A 20681-nucleotide genomic window follows, 5' to 3' on the forward strand; every position below is an offset into this window, starting at 1 on the left:
CCAGAGCCTGGGCTCCAGCCTGAGCCCAAACATCCCCATTGAAATTTGATAGCACCACAGTCAGACATGTGAGACCAAGTCAGCTGAATAGGCCAACCGCAGGTGTTTTATTGCACAGTAGACATAACTAAAGAAGTCTGATCAGACCCAATGTAAGATCCTTAAGTGAAATTTGGTCTGGACTCTGGGATTAATATTCCTACATGATAAAAAAAAATGCCTGGAATCTTTAATGGTCACAAGTGGTCAGGAACTTGATTTCATAAATCCCATCTGCAAGACAGAACCTCTTGCTGCACAATGCCTCCTAACTTCCATCCCAGCACATTGGTTCAATAGCAAATAAGAGAAAATGTTCCAGCTATAGTGTGGACTGTACCAACACTACTTCCTGCAGTTTCCTGGCATTCCTGTTAGGCCTCTTATCCAAGAACTGAGCCAGTTTAATGTGGTTTAACATGTGAGGTCTGATGGGATCACAACACAAATGGGAATTGATTGGGTGTCTTCTAAACTGAGTTTGTTTTCTAAATTTGTGGAATTAAAGTCTCTCTAGAAGAAGAAAAAAATATATAGTTGATGGGGAAAAATTTTTTAGCAACTATTCAGAAATACATTTACTTTGGCGCGATGATACAAGCTGCTCTAACCAGGAAAGTGGAGTGCAAAGAATCATCACAATTTGGTAGAGACCCTTTGGTAGGCTGAAAAAAAAAATCTCTTGAAGGGCAAATTCTCTTAATTAAAAAAAGTTGCAGAGATGTGCATACTGCAGCAAATAGAGAAAGCAGAAGCTAAAAATCTGCACAGAGACAGATGGAAAGATGTATACTCAGTATGAAATAGAAAAGAGGAAAACAAGCAGAGAACTTTAAGACTGAGAAAAGCTAATTGCCTGATCAGGCTGCAGTAAGGAAAGACAGATGTTGGACTGCCCTTATTGACCATTTCCTCCCACACCTCCTGGCCAGCCATACTCTTCCTTTCCATACATCTCCTCCTCTCCAAGCCCTGAATCATCTTGCACACCCAAGACATCCCCCTCATGTCTAATGCTCCCAACATACTGGCATGTCTCCCAATTCACTTATCTTTGTGATAGAGTCTATCCCCTACCCAAAGAAATTACAGGAGAGAACACTGGGGACAGCCCTCTGGTATTCCCTTCTGGGCAGAGAACACACAGGTGGTACGATGGAAAGCAATTGCTCCCCATAAGTCAATTGAGACTAGCTTCCCTGTGTCTTTCTTTTTCCAGTCTTAATGATTGATTTCAGTGATTTCACAGCCTGCTATGCCATGAAGCTGAGGCAGGGGAAATGTGAGTATTGTGATGCTGATTTCCATTATGACTACCCATCTGCTCAGGGGCTGCTGGTTTAAACAAAAGTAGTAGGTCACAAGGATAAGTAGGGGTAGGATGTAACTAAGGCAGAGCAAGGAGTGGAGGCTAAATTACCACTTTAGTGAAGGAAAGAAAGAGGAGGAGGAAGAAACATTTTTGTTTCTTCCCTGCCCCAAAGTGCTTTTTGAAATGGTGAAGGAGAAGGAATATCTCCCAAACGGCGGCCCAGCAGTGCTCCATCTCCCTCCTGGGAAGTAATCAGTTCTCTGCCTCCTGCTTTCCACAGGTCTGGCCTTGGTGCTGGCATCATGAGCTGTTTACGAATCCGCCCGGCAGAGCCCCGGGACTGTCCTGACATCCTGCGCCTCATCAAAGTAAGAGAGGGACAGTGAAGTGTGCAGGCATCTTTCCTCAGTCAGCGTCTTTCCAAGTTTCCTTTTTAAAGCTTACTACTATTTCCTGTGCTAGGCATAAACCCAGTGAGCATCTTTATTAGCTACTTGTGTTAATGTGCTGGTGGATAATGGTACATAAGATAAATTAGATAGATGTCTCAGACAGTTAGAAGTAGAAGCATGAGACGTAAACTTAACTCTTGCCTATCCTCTCCGATACCCTGTCTTTTTGTTCCCCCAATCCATTTTCCCTTTTCACTTCATCCAAACCACATGACCACCTGCCCCCTTCATGTCTTTCTCTCAGTCCTGTTTTCCTTCCTTCCTCCAAGCTGCTCCCTCCCGGTCCTGGTCTGCCATGCTTTAATCCTCTCTGCCTTCAGCTCCTTTCATTTCTTCCAAAAGACCATAAACCATAATCCTCCCTACAAGATAAGTGACCTGTTAACGGGACTGGGAAAAAAAATTAAACTATAATCATGGGGCTACCAAGACATACAGCCCTATGCTAAACTTCACCCATTCACTCATACTGCTTTTCATTACATCCGGCTCCTTACAATGATTACTCTGCTATATCTTTACACTGTAAACTCTGAGATAGGGGCCTTGTCTCACCTAGCAGACTGTTGGCTCTGTACAAATACTGTAATCAATTATGGGAAGAATGGGAAGAAATTCAGTTTTCCCTGACATGTAGATTAGAGATGATGTTTGCTTATGTTTATATAGAAATTTGTTGAAATGTAAGTTGGCCGAAAAATCTATTTCCTAAAAATACACTTGATGATAGTTCGGCAAGGCCTGGTAAAATACGAGTAAAGTGAAGTAAAGTGAGACAATTTGGAAAAGCAAGCTGGAGATAAGTTATGGCATAAACTTGAGTCATGTTGTAACTGTATTTTGGTTCCAACTGGTTTTACAAGTATTTTAAATAAATTGTTAAAGTTTTGAACAATGCAATCTATATTGTTAGTTATGGGTATGGTATTTACGCAGATATTAATTAAAAGGATGCTTCATGTCAACTAGCCAATGAGAAAGCAGAAAATATTTAATTATAGTAGCGGAAATACAGATATGGTAAAAGGTGGATTTAATGTTAATTAATTAAGTGCCATTATTATAGTTGATTATGAAAAGGACAGCACACTATTTTTATATTAGAGGTGACCATCCTCCATCAAGGTTACAGAAAGGATTATGCCTCGTTTAGGAACTAATCACACTAAATGCATCATTTCATTTTAGAATACGAGTATAAATGCATTGCAGGGTTATAATGTAATGCCTGTTTGCTTAACTATTTTATATTAAATAAAGTTTCTAATTTTATCATTGTGTCATTCACAGTCCACCATTAAATTATATTTTCTGTAACCACCCTGGAGGCTTGAACCTTAAATTCAGTTTGATTTTATTCCTTATTTTTAAAATTACTGATTAGGAACACATGAAAGGTTACATATGTGAGATTCATTAGTTGTTAGTCTCCCAAGGAAAGTAATAGAAACCTCATCACTTGGCATTTTAAAATGCAGCCTGGATAAAGCCCTTAGGATGGAATTCACTTCTTCATGGATGGCCTATACCAGCTCCTCTGTGCTGTCAATGTCCCATGTTAACCCTGTGTGTGAAGGCAAAGTGACTCAGAGGAGTCCCTCTCTATCCGCTGTATACCATGCAGATGGGCTCCATGACAACTCTAAACATACCAGAATAGAGAAGCAGCCTGGGGTTTGAGCGTCTCTTGGATCCACACTTATGTGGACTAGTAGATAGGACCAATTACCAAGTGCCAACAGATGGCATTGCAGCTCTGAGTCTTGCCCATGTGCTGGAGGTGATGATAGATTCCATGTCCTCAATCCTACACCTAGCTCCCACAAAAAGCTTGTTTACCTCACCTTCTGCATTGATCTTTACAGGACTGCACACTGTACTCAATTTAATTCAGAGTTTGATTTTTTTTTTAACTGCCCTTCCCAAGATCTGTGCTTTATATATATTTATAAAATCTATACAGGTTTACCAATGCCATAAAAATATTTCTCAAATAAAATACCCAATAGCCACAAAAAATATGTTCCCCTAACTACTTCTCTGTTCCCCTTTCTTTTTGATCACTCCTGAACATGGTTATTCTACCTATGCTGCACAACAAACTGCCCTTCATTTCCTTCTCTGTGCCTTACTCCACGACACCTGCAATTACCTCCCATATCTGGTCAGAAATGCCTGCACTCTCTTCACAGAGCTCTTTAAAAGTCCTTTCAACATGTTGAAAGCTATAGTGTTCTTCTGACCGAAACATTAAAAAAAAAAAAGGAAAAGAGGAATGGCAAAAGGGGCACTAACAAAAGTCCTGGTTATCTTCAAACACAACCATTTTTCTTCTTGTTTCATACCATTTCCCATCCCTCAATTGCACATTTTCTCACTAGATTGCCAACTATTTGGGACAGACCGTGTCTTCTTCCTCATCTGTAAAGTTCCTAACACATTTTGGCTGATAAATAATTAGTAGTACTAATACTCTGGCTTTGGGCATGGAGTGGTGAGTTTCACTTTAAGATTGTGGCAGGTCCTGACTGTGCATTAAGAAGTGAGAGCCTGAAATATCTCCACCCTCTTTGTGCCCTCTGGAAGAGCTAGTCACAGTTATTGTGGATAGAATTGGCCACTGTGGGAAGAACTGAGGCGGGGACACAACCATGTCCATGTCCATGTCCATGTCCATGTCCATGTCCCTGTCCCTTCCTGCCAATTGAGTTGACCCACTGTGAGTGCAAAAGCATATACTATCCCATTTCAAAGACCAGAGTAATTTCAACTTCAGTGTGTGATACCCCTTAGACACAGCAGGAGTTAGGTAGAATTCTCACAGTGGCAACCACTGCACAATAGCCCAAGTACAATCCCCACAATGTGGCCAGTGGTTTACAGGCACAATATGGCCCTTACTATTCATATTTATCTCTCCCTATCAGGCCTTTGAAGACATCCTCTTTTCCAGAGGTGATGTGTCTAAGACTTACATCTAGAAAAAAAACCCACCCTGATCTTGTTCCTAACTGGGGTCCTCCAGTTGCCATTTTAACTTTTTGTATTTATTCCCTGTCTTCCCCTTCTAGTTTTTGACTGCATCTCACCTGCAAGCAGGGAAGATATTACATCATATACCCACAAAACAATGAAGGGCTAGTAAGGATAACATGCAAAGTAATGATATAACATTTCTCTATGCAAGAAATAAGCCCAGATACTTGTAGACTAAGTTAATATGCTTCTACATCTGTTGGAACAGTAATCAGACTTATGAAGTCAGCGCAAGTGATACAGCAATCCTTCCCATAGATAAAAGTTCACCACCTCTACAAAGTGTTCGTTCCTCAATGGTCCAAGAGGAGAGTTGCCTAATCAGTTCTGAAATTCACGTCTTCTGCAAGGGTAGCTAAAATACTGCCATTTTTTGGAGTTAATTTTTACTAATATGGCAGCAGTTTCTGGAAAATACTGAGCCAGCCTTAACATCAGCAATTTTTCAACATCATTTATAGAGTTCTGCTGATGTGACAAGACAACATGCTACATCCTTCACAAAATACTTAGGAATGCTCTTTCTAATAACAAACAAAAATTATCACTAGCGGTTGAGCAGATTAGTTGATATTGGGACCCCCGTATTGTGTTTCTAGCTTTACTATCCGACTTACTTCAAGACAGTTGAAGTCTTGGATGTAACAACTTCTCTCTGCTTCCATTTACCTGTCTCACAAGTGTTGTGAAACATCATTAGTCAAAGGGACATCATCAAGTTAAAAAAAGTCACAAAGTTTTTACCACCTACATGCTGTACAGGTGACACCTCAAGTTACTATAAAACAAACTAAAGAAAAATATTTTCTTTATTTTCCCAGGTAGAGTAGGTTCAGTATCACTATTTCTGATATGTAGTTCTCCTGTTTATGTCTTTCAAACAAAAAAATAAAAATGGAATTGTAAAATCACAAAAATTGGAAGGGGGGTTGGGGATGGGGTACTCCATGAAATTACTTTTCTTTTTAAAGTTGACTAGATTTCAAGCTGACATCCTTTAATATTCTGATAAAATGGTGCTATGTAAGTGTAAAAGTATTATTATGGTCAGATTGTGCTCAGTTTATAGGATAACACGTATGCTGCAGTTTTTTTCCAGTTTCCATCGTGAACTAGAACAGATATAGAGCAATAGTTTCTGCCTACCTCATTTGCAGAGCTCACTGCAGGATTGAGGCCTAAGGTAGCATTTTGCATCGAAATCCAAGTGTAGCATAAACATTAATATTTTGCATAGTATTGTATAAAAACTGCAACTATTGATGAAACCTCAAACTCCAATTTGTTCATCTGACAGGAACTAGCCGCATATGAAAATATGCCAAATGCAGTAAAATTAACAGAAAAAGGTAAGATTATACTCTAAATAAAAACAGCTATGGAAATCTATACATTATACAGTAGAACATCAGAGTTATGAACACTAGAGTTACGAACTGACCGGTCAATCACACACCTAATTTGGAATTAGATGTACACAATAAGGCAGCAGCAGAGAAAAAAAAACGCCCCCCACAAAAAACCCCCAACAGTAGTGGGTTAAACGTAAACTACTAAAAAAATAAAAAATAAAGGGAAAGTTTAAAAAAAGATTTGTCAGGGTAAGGAAACTGTTTTTGTGCTTGTTTCAATTTAAATTAAGGTTTAGCTGCATTTTTTTCGTCTGCATAGTAAAGTTTCAAAGCTGTAGTAAATCAATGTTCAGTTGTGAACTTTTGAAAGAACCACCATAACATTTTGTTCAGAGTTATGAACATTTCAGAGTTACGAACAACCTCCATTCCCAAAGTGTTCGTAATTCTGAAGTTTGACTGTATATAAAAGAACTATATACTGTATATTTTTGAAAGATTATGATGAATATTGCTGTTGGAGGCAATGTGTTATAGTAGTTAGGACAGACAGAAAAACTGAGTTCTATTCCCATCTCTGCCATTAGCTTACTGCTACTTGCAATTACACTTAGGTTATGTCTACACTAGCACCTATGTTGGCAAAACTTATGTCACACAGGGGTGTGAATATTCCACCCTACACGAGCGACATAAGTTACACTGACATAAGCCCAAGTGTGCACAGCGCTACGTTGCTAGGAGAGCTTCTTCAGCTGACATAGCTACCGCCACTCATTGGGGGTGGGCTAATTATGTCAACGGGAGAGCTCTCTGCAGTCGGCATAGAGCGGCTACATGAGAAATCTTACAGCAGTGCAGCTGCATCAATACAGCTGTGCCACTGTAAGCTCTCTACTGTAGACATAGCCTTAGAGTCACACAGTCTGTCTCCTCATCTGTTAATGGAGAAAAACACTTACCTCATTTAAAAGCTGCGAGATCTTCAGCTGCAAGATTCTTAAAAGTGCTGCATAAGTGTAAAGTATTTTATCCCTTCCATGTACTTTTCTTTTTGCAATTGGCTGTGTTTCCCCGGTCTGGTTCCATACTGAATTTGTACCCTGAGAGAACTGGAAATAAAAACTGAACGCTAACTTTTAAAAACCACAGAAATTTAAGTTTTATGTTGTGTGACAAATGGCATTTCTTCATCTGTCTCAGCCTAGTTATTTCTGGCCTTGATTAAAGGAGAGGACAGCAAACTAGGGTCCTGATCTTGTAGCCTTTACTCATATGAGGAGTTCTACTGAAGTCAGCAGGAGTACTCATATGAGCAAGGGTTGCAGGATCAGTCCCCTCAACATTGTTAACACTAGTTTAGGAAAATATCTTCCAATTTAGTTGCTAACTGAAACAGTAGGTGAAATAGTCAAACTACTTTTAAAGCTCCAGTTCCAGATCAAAAGTGAAGTGCAAAAATTGAGTTTTTATATTTAACACTTTACTGCTCTAAACAAACTACCCACAACATGACCATGTTTCTTTGAAGCATTGTTGCAGCAGAATTGGAACTGCTCATCGTGGGCCTGATCCAAAGCCCACTGAAGTCAACAGAAAGAATCCTATTACCTTCAATAGGTTTTGGATCAGGCCTCATGGAAGGGCCAGTTCAGCTGTAAATTATAGTTTCTCATATGTATGTTTTGATAGTCCAACAGCAGACACATTTTAGTACTTCCCCCCCATCGATGTTTGAACATTTTCCATTTCACAACCTTAATTTTTTCTTTAGCTTTATGCTTTTTTTTTTTTTTTTAAAGATTTTTTGCAAATACAATCTAGCGTATTAATAACTTGACTCATGCTCCTAAATAGCTTTTATTCTCACCCTACCATACCTATTTCTTTTTTCTCTTATTCCAATCTACCCCTTTTGAGCACTCCATGCATTTTTCTGGAAAAGGCTGATGGACTGTAATTGTACAACCAGCAGTAACTATTTACAAGTACTCCCTCAGATGGATAGCTACTTTACAAATATGCTTATTTACTATTTTTTTTAATGCAGTAAGCCTGCCATTAACTTACAGGTTTTCATTTTAATTTTAGATTTGCTTGAAGATGGCTTTGGAGAACATCCTTTCTACCACTGTCTAATAGCAGAGGTGCCAAAGGAGGGACAAACAGGAAGTAAGCTAAACAAGTTTTAAATATTTATCAGTTGATTACCTCTAGCAATCCCTGATTACACAAAGCGTGACATAAAGGATAACAACGCTGAGAAAGCTGAGGCTGCCTCTAGCTCCACTATGGACCCATTAGCTGACCACAGCAAGGGAACTTCATGGATTTTTCTTCTAGATTTTAATAAAAAGTTCACTGCCATCAATGGATGAATTAACAGAGACTGAATTATCTTCTCTATCTAAAAGGTGTTCTCCACCAGTCATAGCTGAGGCACGCTGGTGATGTGATGTTCATCCACAATGCACATTCCACTTTGTTGGTCTTTAGAGATTGACAAGAATGCGAGTTAGTGGTACTAATTCTGTGGATGTGATCAAATAGTAATAGAGATTAGAGTATTGTTAGTAAGGCAAATAAATTTAATCTAAAACCTGTTCCTTATGAAATACCCCTTCGCCCAGTACCTCCAGATAATTTTGCAAAATGCTTTTGATAATACATTCTGCCTTCTTGATTACACCTTAGTATCAGTAAGAATCTGAGGTTTCTTTCCTAGTATCTCAGATTTTACAAGTGCCTTCTGCATGAAAAATACCCAAGACTTTTAAAAAACCCTGCAGTTTGGAATGTATGCCTTTCGATACTATTAAAACAAATAATGGCTTTAAGGTGCTTGTTTGGTCTGAAATCTATGTTTGTTGCATTTTAACATGATTCAGTACACAGGAATTTTCACTGAGAGCTATCTGAGTTTATATCAAAAGTTTCCTTTAAAAGGTTGAAGGCTAGCTATAAAGAATCGTATTGATATTATACTTTACATAAGCTAGCCAGGTTTCAGAGTTGCAGCCGTGTTAGTCTGTATTCACAAAAAGAAAAGGAGTACTTGTGGCACCTTAGAGACTAACAAATTTATTTGAGCATAAGCTTTCGTGAGCTACAGCTCACTTCATCGGATGCATTCAGTGGAAAATACAGTGAGGAGATTTATATACATAGAGAACATGAAACAATGGGTGTTACCATACACACTGTAACAAGAGAGTGATCACTTAAGGTGAGCTATTACCAGCAGGAGAGCAGGGGGGAAAAGACCTTTTGTAGTGATAATCAAGGTGGGCCATTTCCAGCAGTTGACAAGAACATCTGAGGAACAGTGGGGGATGGACGGGGGGAATAAACATGGGGAAATCGTTTTACTTTGTGTAATGACCCATCCACTCCCAGTCTCTATTCAAGCCTAAGTTAATTGTATTTGAATGTTGTAATTTTTGACATCTGATTTGTGTCCATTTATTCTTTTATGTAGAGACTGTCCAGTTTGACCAATGTACATGGCAGAGGGGCATTGCTGGCACATGATGGCATATATCACATTGGTAGATGTGCAGGTGAACGAGCCTCTGATAGTGTGGCTGATGTGATTAGGCCCTATGATGGTGTCCCCTGAATAGATATGTGGACAGTTGGCAACGGGCTTTGTTGCAAGGGTAGGTTCCTGGGTTAGTGGTTCTGTTGTGTGGTGATAAATATTTAAAACATGTTTAGCTTACTTCCTGTTTGTCCCTCCTTTGGCACCTCTGCTCTACATAAAAGAATAAATGGACACAAATCAGACGTCAAGAATAACAACATTCAAAAATCAGTTGCAGAACACTTCCATCTCTTTGGTCACTTGATTAAAGACCTAAAAGTTGAAATTCTTCAATAAAAAAAACTTCAAAAACAGACTAACGAGAGACTGCTGAATTGGAATTATTTTGCAAACTGGATACAATTAACTTAGGCTTGAATAGAGACTGGGAGTGGATGGGTCATTACACAAAGTGAAACGATTTCCCCATGTTTATTCCCCCCTTTCGTCCTGCACCATTCCTCAGACGTTCTTGTCAACTGCTGGAAATGGCCCACCTTGATTATCACTACAAAAGGTTTTTCCCCCCTGCTCTCCTGCTGCTAATAGCTCACCTTAAGTGAGCACTCTCTTGTTACAGTGTTCACAGTAGCAGCCGTGTTAGTCTGTATTCGCAAAAAGAAAAGGAGTACTTGTGGCACCTTAGAGACTAACAAATTTATTAGAGCATAAGCTTTCGTGAGCTACAGCTTTGAAGTGAGCTGTAGCTCACGAAAGCTTATGCTCAAATAAATTTGTTAGTCTCTAAGGTGCCACAAGTACTCCTTTTCTTTAAGCTAGCCAGTTATTTCACTTTTTATGTTCTTTCTTTTCAGGTAGTTGCATTGTAGGCTATGCTATGTATTACTTTACATATGACCCTTGGATTGGCAAGTTACTTTACCTGGAAGACTTCTATGTCATGGAACCGTATAGAGGTAACAAACAAAAACAAACAAACAAGCTTGTTAACAAGCCTCACTCTTGATAAAAAACAACAACAAATAATTACTCGTTTACTCTTTCAGTATGAATTAGCTTCCAGCTTTCTCTTTCAATACCTCTAGGCAATATAATTCTGTAAATAAATATCCTGCAAGTTTTATAAGGGAACAAAGCATGAATGTGTTTCCAATCATTAGAGGACTTTGTCTTCTGAAACATAATATACTTGAATACTATTAATACATTCTGTGCACGATTTTGAGAACTCTTCAAAGAAATTATGTTGCAGAATTTTGAAACTTTAAAGGTGAAACTAATATTGTTTTCTAATGTCAGTGAAAAAAGTATATTTTAATTTCTAATCATGTTTAAAAGTAAATTTTAATGCTTTTAAATTTAATGCAATAAAAGGATCAAGAGCTTGACCTGCAATAGAAGTGATATTGACACAAAATATAAAATAATTAACTTTTTAAAAAATTTCTCATACTAACTCTTTATTTCAAGTACTTATGAAGGTGCTAAAATATATGATAATTACTCAAATAAAAAAAACAAATTTAAACAAATTCCAAAATTTCATAAAAGTACAATTAATCTCAAATGAAAATATATTTTATGCAATAGTTTAAAAGTAGTACTACTTCACTGTAAATCAACATTTCCTTATGATCCAGTAAACACATACAGTTTAGTTCAATATATTTATATTTTATATTTAATATAAAATGATACAAAAATGTATATTTGCTCACTTCCAATGACATTTATTAGAAAAGTAATTCTATTTTCTATATAAAAGTTAAATTAATTTGAATTTCCAGTTAATATTTTAAAATGTCCTACTACAATTTCATAAAAATATATCTTGCTATGAAATTGTGTGTGTATACTGATATTTTTAATGTTTGCATTATTTAATAGGCTTGGGCATTGGCTCGGAAATCTTAAAGAGATTAAGCCAGGTATGTATCATTTAAAACAAAGACTTAGAAACACTGCATAATTTAAATGGTCATTTCCCTCATTTTATGACGTATGACAGTGTAAGATTTTGATTCATAAAGTCACTGTACAGTACGCTTACTACATATGATCAATTAATGTAACACAAACATGTAGACTTATTTTCATATAGATTTCTTTTCTTGCCAATGCAAGTCTGTTCTCATCAAAATTTTATCAAATGATTTTTTTTGTTTGGTATAGTGGTAAATGGACTCCTAAAGCAGTAGGACTTCTACATCTTCCACAGGGAGATTTTCCCTTAACTTAATACACTCTCACAGTTCAGTTAGGACAAGCCTTCTGATATTTTGCTTAAAGTTTCCCTATGCTTAATTTCACACTGTTATATACCCTGTTGTACCTCTTTAGGAACACACTAAGTAATTCTTCTCTGGCCTTCATACTTACTTTCAAATATTGAGGGGAAAAATCTTACCCCCTGTTCAGTGTGTAAAAAGGTCCCAGTAGGCAGCAGAGCTTGTGTGATTATGCTGGAATACAAGAAGCCCTTCAAGGCGTCTCCATTTATTGTGTACCAATGACCTGGTCTGCAGAACAAAAGGGGTCTTAGATATGCATCTAATGAGCAGACTAGGCAGAGTTTAATGGGTAAACTAAGCATTCCTGTGGAAATCAGCAGAGCAGCTGCAGCCTTCCTATTGCAGTAATAGATGTAGATATGCTCCAAGGCTTATGTTGGAATATATCCACACACTGTAACTAGGAGCAAGCCTCCCAGCCTGGGTAGACATGCTTGTGCTAGTGGGGCTTGCACTAGCGAGCTAAAAATAGGTGTGTGGATGTTGCAGCACCAATGGAGGCATGGGCTAGCCATGAGAGCTCAAGCGACTAGCCTGAGCCTTCACCAGTGCTGCAACATCCACACAGCTATTTTTAGCACACTAGCACAAGCCCTGCTAATACAAGTCTGTCTATGCTGGCTGGGAGACTTGCTCCAAGCTGTCATGTAGACATACCCTTGGAGTTACCATCCCTGGCCGCCTGAGAATCCCTCTGCAAGCCCATATACTAGTGTATTGCAGAGTTTCCAGGAATTGGATCATAGACTAGTTACACTGCCTTTTTTCCCTCAGTTTAACTAAGAGTGATCTAATCTAGCAGACTACTCACTTGTTGGTCCTGCGAATGTCACGATGACAAAAGAGGGTAAGGCATCTCTGTGGAGAATTTTGGATCAAACTGTTGCTATTTTCTTGAGTTCATCACTATACCATGTGCAAAAAGGGACTAGCTTGTTAGAGAATATGAACTGCTCTGGCATCTACTGTGTGTGCAGTGGCCTTTTGCAATGGTACCACTGGCCCTTTTCATAGATTGCTCTTTCTATTTGTAGATGAGTATCCAAACTAGTACTGGAGAAGGCATCCCAAAATAATGCCTTGCAAGTAATACAGAATGTTTACTTTTCAACAGATAGCAATCAAAACAAACTGTAGCTGCATGCATTTCCTTGTAGTCATTTGGAACAAGCCATCTATAGAGTACTATATGAGACGTGGAGCTTTAGACCTTTCTGCTGAAGAGGGCTGGCATCTCTTCAGATTTAACAAAGAGAATCTTCTCAGAATGGCATCTGGAGAATGAAGGAAGTTCCCATTCACCATTCCAAGATTTGTGAGAGATTAGATTTTTAATCTGCAATCAATTTGTCCTGCTTTTGGTTTGGCACAATACAACATCTGCTGCTTACACCCTGAAGTTCCAGTTTGTTAGGCATTTAACAAGATTAATCAAGTTTATGTAACTTCTGTTTTATGACCAGCAGCCTTTATTACTATTAAGTACTACTAGATTTACTAAAATTTCTTTCACTGTTTGTTACATAGCTGGACACTATTTAAGGAGACCCCATGTTTTATCTCCCCACCTCACATTAAATATAAATAAGCTTGTGATACAATGCATACAGTGCAGTAACACTTTAACAAATAGATGTATGTGTTAAAGTAATCCTGCCTGCTACAAAAACAAGTCCTATGTTACTAACCTTTTCCATGATGTGACATTATCAGTATGATGAATGATTGTGTCCTCATCTTTCAGGCAGGTAGTAGCCAATCAGGATTAGAATTTTTCACCCAGTTCTTCCTCATCTAGGGGGTGCAAGTAGGCATCCCCTGTTAATGAGCAATCTAGCTGGAGAACATGATCACCATCTAAGCTAGTCACTTTGTCTGAAACTGGTCATTCACTGTGGCATTCATGGTCGGTTTTCATACTGGTGTTGCTACATCACAGAGAGCAAGGTGAGACTTTTTTTTCTTGTGATGCTGGTGCTACCATTAATGAATGATGTATGGATCCAGATACCAGGGAGGAAGGAGTAACTAAGGAGAAGTTAAGATAGACTAGGCTAAAGTGACAAGAGGAGAAGATAATCATGAAGAGCCTATTAAGACGAGCAAACCTCCTGAAGGTAGCCTTTTAGAAACTGCTCAGGAAGGACCCCTATGAGAATTTGCTGATCAAAGGCTTCTTCAGCAGACACAATTCCAGCCAGTACTGTCTCTAACAGGTAGCAACATGAAAAAGTTCCTCAACTAAGGCCTCCCGCAACTCTGCCCAGGACATGGCCACAATTAGGATACAGTGAACTCAAAGCTCCTCTGGGGTAAGAAGTGAGGCATGAAAGGGAGCTGAAGTGCTGTGTGCAAGTTTGGATCCTACAGAAAAATATATATTTACACACCTTCTCCTTTTTATGAGCCCCTCCAAACAGCATGAATGGAGACCTGGACTTGGGGAATATTTCAGATGAGGTAATGCGTACCACAAGCTCTAGGGAGATCCAGGTACTGCCACCACACCAAGTCTGGTCTTGGGGTCATGGCAGAAGTTGGGAAGCAAGATCTCATTGCTAAGGATGAAGGCCGAGAGGCCACCTTGAAGAGAAAACTGGGGTACATTCAGAGAATTTTTCCCCCTGTAGAAGATTACATATGAGGGATTGCAAGCTACGGCTGCAAGTTTCCTGACTCTTTGGGCTGAGAGCATGACAACCATAAAGGCCACTTTCCTTGTCAGGAAGACCATTCAGAATGGTAAAGATATGTTCCATCAGGTCAGAGTAGATGATCTATGGAGGGGAACTGCAGACTTTAAAGTAAGAGACTGCTTTCAGGAAACTAGCTAACACAGGGTGGGACCCCACTAGGAACCCTTCGATGGAACTTCTGAGGACACTGCAGGAGGAGGCCTGGACCCTAGGGCAGCGAGTAGAGAACCTTTTGTCAAACCCATTCTGAAAAAATTCTTGATTGGAAGGGATATTGGATTTCCTGGTCAAGTTCCCATTGGATATGCAATACTAGGAAAAAGATAGACCATACATACGACATACGATAGACCATACAAGCAGACATACGACTCTTCTTTCAGGAATAGATAAGGCAACACAAAATCAGTTGGAAATGACTAGCTTTGAGGAGCCATCTCAGCCACTCTGTGACTATGACAACAGGAAGACATTAATCTCTTTCTGCTTTTTCCCATTTTACCTAATTCTACAAAACACTTAAATAATTCTTTTACAATTGGATAATGCATTGAATTTAGTAGGAAAGACAACTTAGTTTATTTTAAAATAAGATTTGTAGAGAAAAGGCAATCTGTAATCCTTTGTGTTAGCTTCCCACTTTTTCCATAACCAAAAGGATTAAGAAGTGAATGAATGATGGTTAATTGTGTAGAACCTAAATGTAGATTCTTTCCTCATAAGCCATTGATTTGATTCAGGGTAAACTTTCAAAGTGTCTTTTTTGTGCATGTTACATGGTACCTGGGGACATAAGCATATGACTCCTTGTATATAAGGAGCGAGGGCAGTGTGGATACTAATCTAATAGGTTATACTGGCTGTAGAATGACTGTGCCTAATAGAGTACAAAATGTGAGCGAGGCCAAACAGCAAAAATTAAGATGTTTGTACACCAATGCGAGGAGCCTAGGTAAAAAAAATGGAGGAACTAGAGCTACTGGTGCAAGAAGTGAAACCAGATATTATAGGGATAACAGAAACATGGTGGAATAGTAGTCATGACTGGACTACAGGTATTGAAGGGTATGTGCTGTTTAGGAAAGACAGAAATAAAGGTAAAGGGGGTGGAGTAGCATTGTATATCAATGATGAGGAAGAATGTAAAGAAATAAGAAGCGATGCAATGGATAAGACAGAGTCCGTCTGGGCAAAAATTACATTGGGGAAGAAAACTAGTAAAGCCTCTCCTACGATAGTGCTTGAGGTGTGCTATAGACCTCCGGGATCTAATTTGGATATGGATAGAGCCCTTTTTAATGTTTTTAATAAAGTAAATACTAATGGAAACTGCATGATCATGGGAGACTAACTTCCCAGATATAGACTGGAGGACCAGTGCTAGTAATAATAATAGGGCTCAGATTTTCCTAGATGCGATAGCTGATGGATTCCTTCATCAAGTAGTTGCTGAACCGACTAGAGGGGATGACATTTTAGATTTAATTTTGGTGAGTAGCGAGGACCTCATAGAAGAAATGGTTGTAGTGGATAATCTTGGTTCAAGGGATCATGAGCTAATTCAGTTCAAACTGAACGGAAGGATTAACAAAAATAAATCTGCAACTAGAGTTTTTGATTTCAAAAGGGCTTACTTTCAAAAATTAAGGAAATTAGTTAGGGAAGTGGATTGGACTGAAGAATTTATGGATCTAAAGGTAGGAGGCGGCATGGGATTACTTTAAATCAAAGCTGCAGAAGCTATCAGAAGCCTGTATCCCAAGAAAGGGGAAAAAATTCATAGGAAGGAGTTGTAGACCAAGCTGGATGAGCAAGCATCTTAGAGAGGTGATTAAGAAGAAGCAGAAAGCATACAGGGAGTGGAAGATGGGAGGGATCAGCAAGGAAAGCTACCTTATTGAGGTCAGAACATGTAGGGGATAAAGTGAGACAGGCGAAAAGTCGAGTAGAGTTGGACCTTGCAAAGGGAATTAAAACCAATAGTAAAAGGTTCTATAGCCATATAAATAAGAAGAAAACTAAGAAAGAAGAAGTGGGGCCGCTAACACTGAGGATGGAGTGGAGGTTAAAGATAATCTAGGCATGGCCCAATATCTAAACAAATACTTTGCCTCAGTCTTTAATAAAGCTAAAGAGGATCTTAGGGATAATGGTAGCATGACAAATGGGAATGAGGATATGGAGGTAGACATTACCATATCTGAGGTAGAAGCGAAATTCAAACAGTTTAATGGGACTAAATCGGGGGGCCCAGATAATCTTCATCCAAGAATATTAAAGGAATTGGCACCTGAAATTGCAAGCCCATTAGCAAGAATTTTTAATGAATCTGTAAACTCAGGAGTTGTACCGAATGATTGGAGAATTGCTAATATAGTTTCTATTTTTAAAAAATGAAAAAAAAAAAAGTGATCCAGGTAACTACAGGCCAGTTAGTTTGACATTTCTAGTGTGCAAGGTCCTGGAAAAAATTTTGAAGGAGAAATTAGTTAAGGACATTGAAGTCAATGCTAAATGGGACAAAATACAACATGGTTTTAAAAAAGATAGATCATGCCAAACCAACCTAATCTTTTTTGAAAAAGTAACAAATTTTTTAGATAAAGGAAACGCAGTGGATCTAATTTATCTAGATTTCAGTAAGGCATTTGATACTGTGCCACATGGGGAATTAGTTAAATTGGAAAAGATGGGGATCAATATGAACATCAAAAGGTGGATAAGGAATTGGTTAAAGGGGAGACTGCAACGGGTCCTACTGAAAGGCGAACTGTCAGGCTGGAGGAAGGTTACCAGTGGAGTTCCTCAGGGATCGGTTTTGGGACCAATCTTTTTATTACTGGACCTTAGCACAAAAAGTGGGAGTGTGCTAATAAAGTTTGCAGATGATACAAAGCTGGGAGGTATTGCCAGTTCAGAGAAGGATCGGGATATTATATAGGAGGATCTGGATGACCTTGTAAACTGGAGTAATAGTAATAGGATGAAATTTAATAGTGAGAAGTGTAAGGTTATGCATTTAGGGATTAATAACAAGAATTTTAGTTATAAGTTGGGGACGCATCAATTAGAAGTTACGGAAGAGGAGAAGGACCTTGGAGTATTGGTTGATCATAGGATGACTATGAGCTGCCAATGTGATATGGCTGTGAAAAAAGCTAATGCGGTTTTGGGATGCATCAGGAGAGGCATTTCCAGTAGGGATAAGGAGCTTTTAGTACCATTATACAAGGCACTGGTGAGACCTCACCTAGAATACTGTGTGCAGTTCTGGTCTCCCATGTTTAAAAAGGATGAATTCAAACTGGAACAGGTACAGAGAAGGGCTACTAGGATGATCCGAGGAATGGAAAACTTGTCTTATGAATGAGACTTAGAGCTGATGGAGCTGAAAAGCAACTAAATAAACATCAGTCTATGTTATTAAAGGTTGACTGAAAACTAATGTGTGGTCTACAAGGGATGCTTTGAAGACTAGCTCCAATTTTTCCTTTTAACTTTAAATGTTACTTTTAAATTGGGAAAGCTACACACATACAGAGCAAAATTTATTTTCTATTCTAGTTACCTTGGTGGAAGAGGTTAACAGCAGTGATTTTTATAAAAGGAGTTAGCTTACATAAATCTTAAAGCAACTGAAATTGAGAGAGTACAATAATCACAGTTGGTTTCTTTTATCTTATGAGCACTCAGACTAATCAGATATTTGAGCCAACATAGATCCAAATACTATCATTTGCCCGTAACATTCCAGAGCTGGGAGTGAGTGAGAAGGGGGACAACAATCAAAAGATGACCAGATTTCTCTTTTACTGTCTTTGAACAACTAAGGACCTGAAGGACAGAAATACATTTACACTTTCAAACAATCCCTTATAAAGGTGATTTATGTTTATTAACAACTTGACACTGACAATCTTGATACACCCCATTGCAAACACATATTGAGAGAAATATAATTCTCAGTGTCAAACAGCTAATTATTATTCAAAGAATTTAAAATATTTAATTGCTTATAGGTAGTAAGAAACAATATACAGTAAACAAGGACAAAGTAGATTGACTGTACATATTGGGATTTAAGAAAATACCCAATTAAATTATACCACATTTGGTAAAATCATACATTGCATAATCCATTTTTCTTTGCTATTGTTAGTACTTCCCAATATTTGTAAATTGGTGCCTTAGCTTCTAGTACTGTACATATCCACATCCTCTGGGTTGGACTGACCATAGTCCATAAACCTGGGGTCAAGCGTAAATTTTGATGTCTTCGCTACATCTGTTAAAGACATTAAAATGAAATAAAATGATAATAAAGGCATAAAAGCTTTTTTAAAAAAACCCAAAAGTTTATTCAGAAGTTATACATACTGATAGTGTGAAAATTCAAGCATTATAATAAAGTGCTCTACAGTTATAAATTAACTGTAAATTACATTGGTGGGAATAGTGCAGGCAAGTTACAATGAAAAATCACATCAAGTAAGTAAAACATTTGAAAGATCTATAACCTCTGACAAACTCATCACTAAATTGTTTTCACAATTAAAAAGTAATCTATTAAAAGCCTGATCATGGCATGCCCTGAGCACTGGCACAAGGAAGTAGGGGGTAGTGCGTAAGGCTCTCCTTTACACCATATTGCTGCTTCCTGGGTCAGCGGGCTCTGCAGAGCTGCTACGTCCCTCCCTCCTGCAGGTGGGAAGTAATAAATGAGACAAATTGGGAAGCAGGCAGAACGTTGACTCTCCTCACAGCAGCAGTTAGTTCAGCACTCTGTGCAGAGTATGCAGTGACAGGATCACAGTTTAGTACCTTTCCAGAGCAGTGGGGAGACTGAGAAGGAGATAGTGACTCAGTCACTATCTCCCTCACAGCTGGTCCAGGGGGCAAGCTGAACAACTCATTGCACCATACTACGAGCTAGATCACAGATGAATTATCTAGGCCTAAATTAGTGCAAATAAATTCATACCATTTGACTTTATTGATGATTTCATATGTTTATTAAAATGTGGAGGCAACACACAGTACAGGGAGGTGAAGCAAAGGGAATGCCTTGTATGAAGTCACTCTCCCAAACAATGTGTAGAGTTTATGGGATTAGGATTTTGTTTTATATGTAACCATTTGTCTCTAATAATGCTTTTTGCTATTACTTGAATCTTTGCTCTTTGTTAAATAAACGTCTTGTTTTTACCATAAACATATCTAAGTGCTGTGTGTTAAGTGGAGCTGTGATAGGGTATAACTGTTAAGCTGAGTGTACTGTTCCTTTTGGTAGCAGAGGATCTGGGAATTCTGTAAGTGTCCACTGGGTCAGGGGATGGGCACTCCAGGGAGATACTCGGAGGACTCAGAGGTTGAAGTGTGCCTACTGTTAAGCTGTAAAGAAAGAGTGGGTCATGCAGAGGCCTGGAAGGCAGTGCTTGAGGCTTAACCACAGGAGTCACAGACCAGGCTTCCTCACACTGAGGACAGTTGATAGCAACGTGCCTCAAAACCGTGGGTATCCATGGGAATGTAATGGGGATAAAAAAAACAAACAACAAAAATACACTAAGTAGCAAGCCCCTAACATGTTATGTTTGGTTATATAAAGACAGATGGGCATGCATAAACGGTGATAGGAGCATATTGGAAGAACTTAATATAATATTTTCAAATTAAAATTCATGTTATCAGTGGTAGGGGAAGCTCTGTTTTACTAGACAAGGCCAATAGCACTTTTCTTGATTACTAGGGAAACGATTGTTACTGACAGAAGGACATGATAATTTCACTTAAATGTCACTATATAGATTGAGTTGTTAATTATGAGCACATTCAAGGATTTTGCATTATCAGCATGCCATGCAATGGATCCCTTATTGATCACTTAAGATGCATGAAAAGCAACACAGTAAAGAACTAGTGAAAATAAAATAGAGTGCTTCACATATAAATTGTGTGT

At 38.5% G+C, this 20681-nt stretch overlaps 2 protein-coding genes across 5 annotated transcripts in view; one reads left to right on the top strand and one right to left on the bottom strand.

Annotated features, from left to right (window-relative positions):
* The first annotated feature begins 1653 nt into the window (after positions 1-1653).
* SATL1 (spermidine/spermine N1-acetyl transferase like 1) lies at positions 1654-13318 on the top strand. The gene is given in 7 exon segments (XM_043491989.1): positions 1654-1722; positions 1725-1763; positions 6137-6188; positions 8283-8363; positions 10590-10691; positions 11623-11663; positions 13141-13318. Coding segments are annotated over 7 exon segments (555 nt in total). The 3' UTR covers positions 13312-13318.
* Positions 13319-18257: 4939 nt separating this feature from the next.
* Positions 18258-20681, bottom strand: part of APOOL (apolipoprotein O like) — a 47187-nt gene continuing 44763 nt past the window's right edge. For all 4 annotated transcript variants that reach the window (XM_038416182.2, XM_038416181.2, XM_043491987.1 and 1 more), the window contains one exon: positions 18258-19007. In XM_038416182.2, the coding sequence (XP_038272110.1) occupies positions 18910-19007 (98 nt within the window). In that variant the 3' untranslated portion in view covers positions 18258-18909. The remainder of the gene's footprint in view (positions 19008-20681) is intronic.

The sequence above is a fragment of the Dermochelys coriacea genome, chromosome 9, assembly GCF_009764565.3.
Source record: "Dermochelys coriacea isolate rDerCor1 chromosome 9, rDerCor1.pri.v4, whole genome shotgun sequence".
Lineage (NCBI taxonomy): Eukaryota > Metazoa > Chordata > Testudines > Dermochelyidae > Dermochelys > Dermochelys coriacea.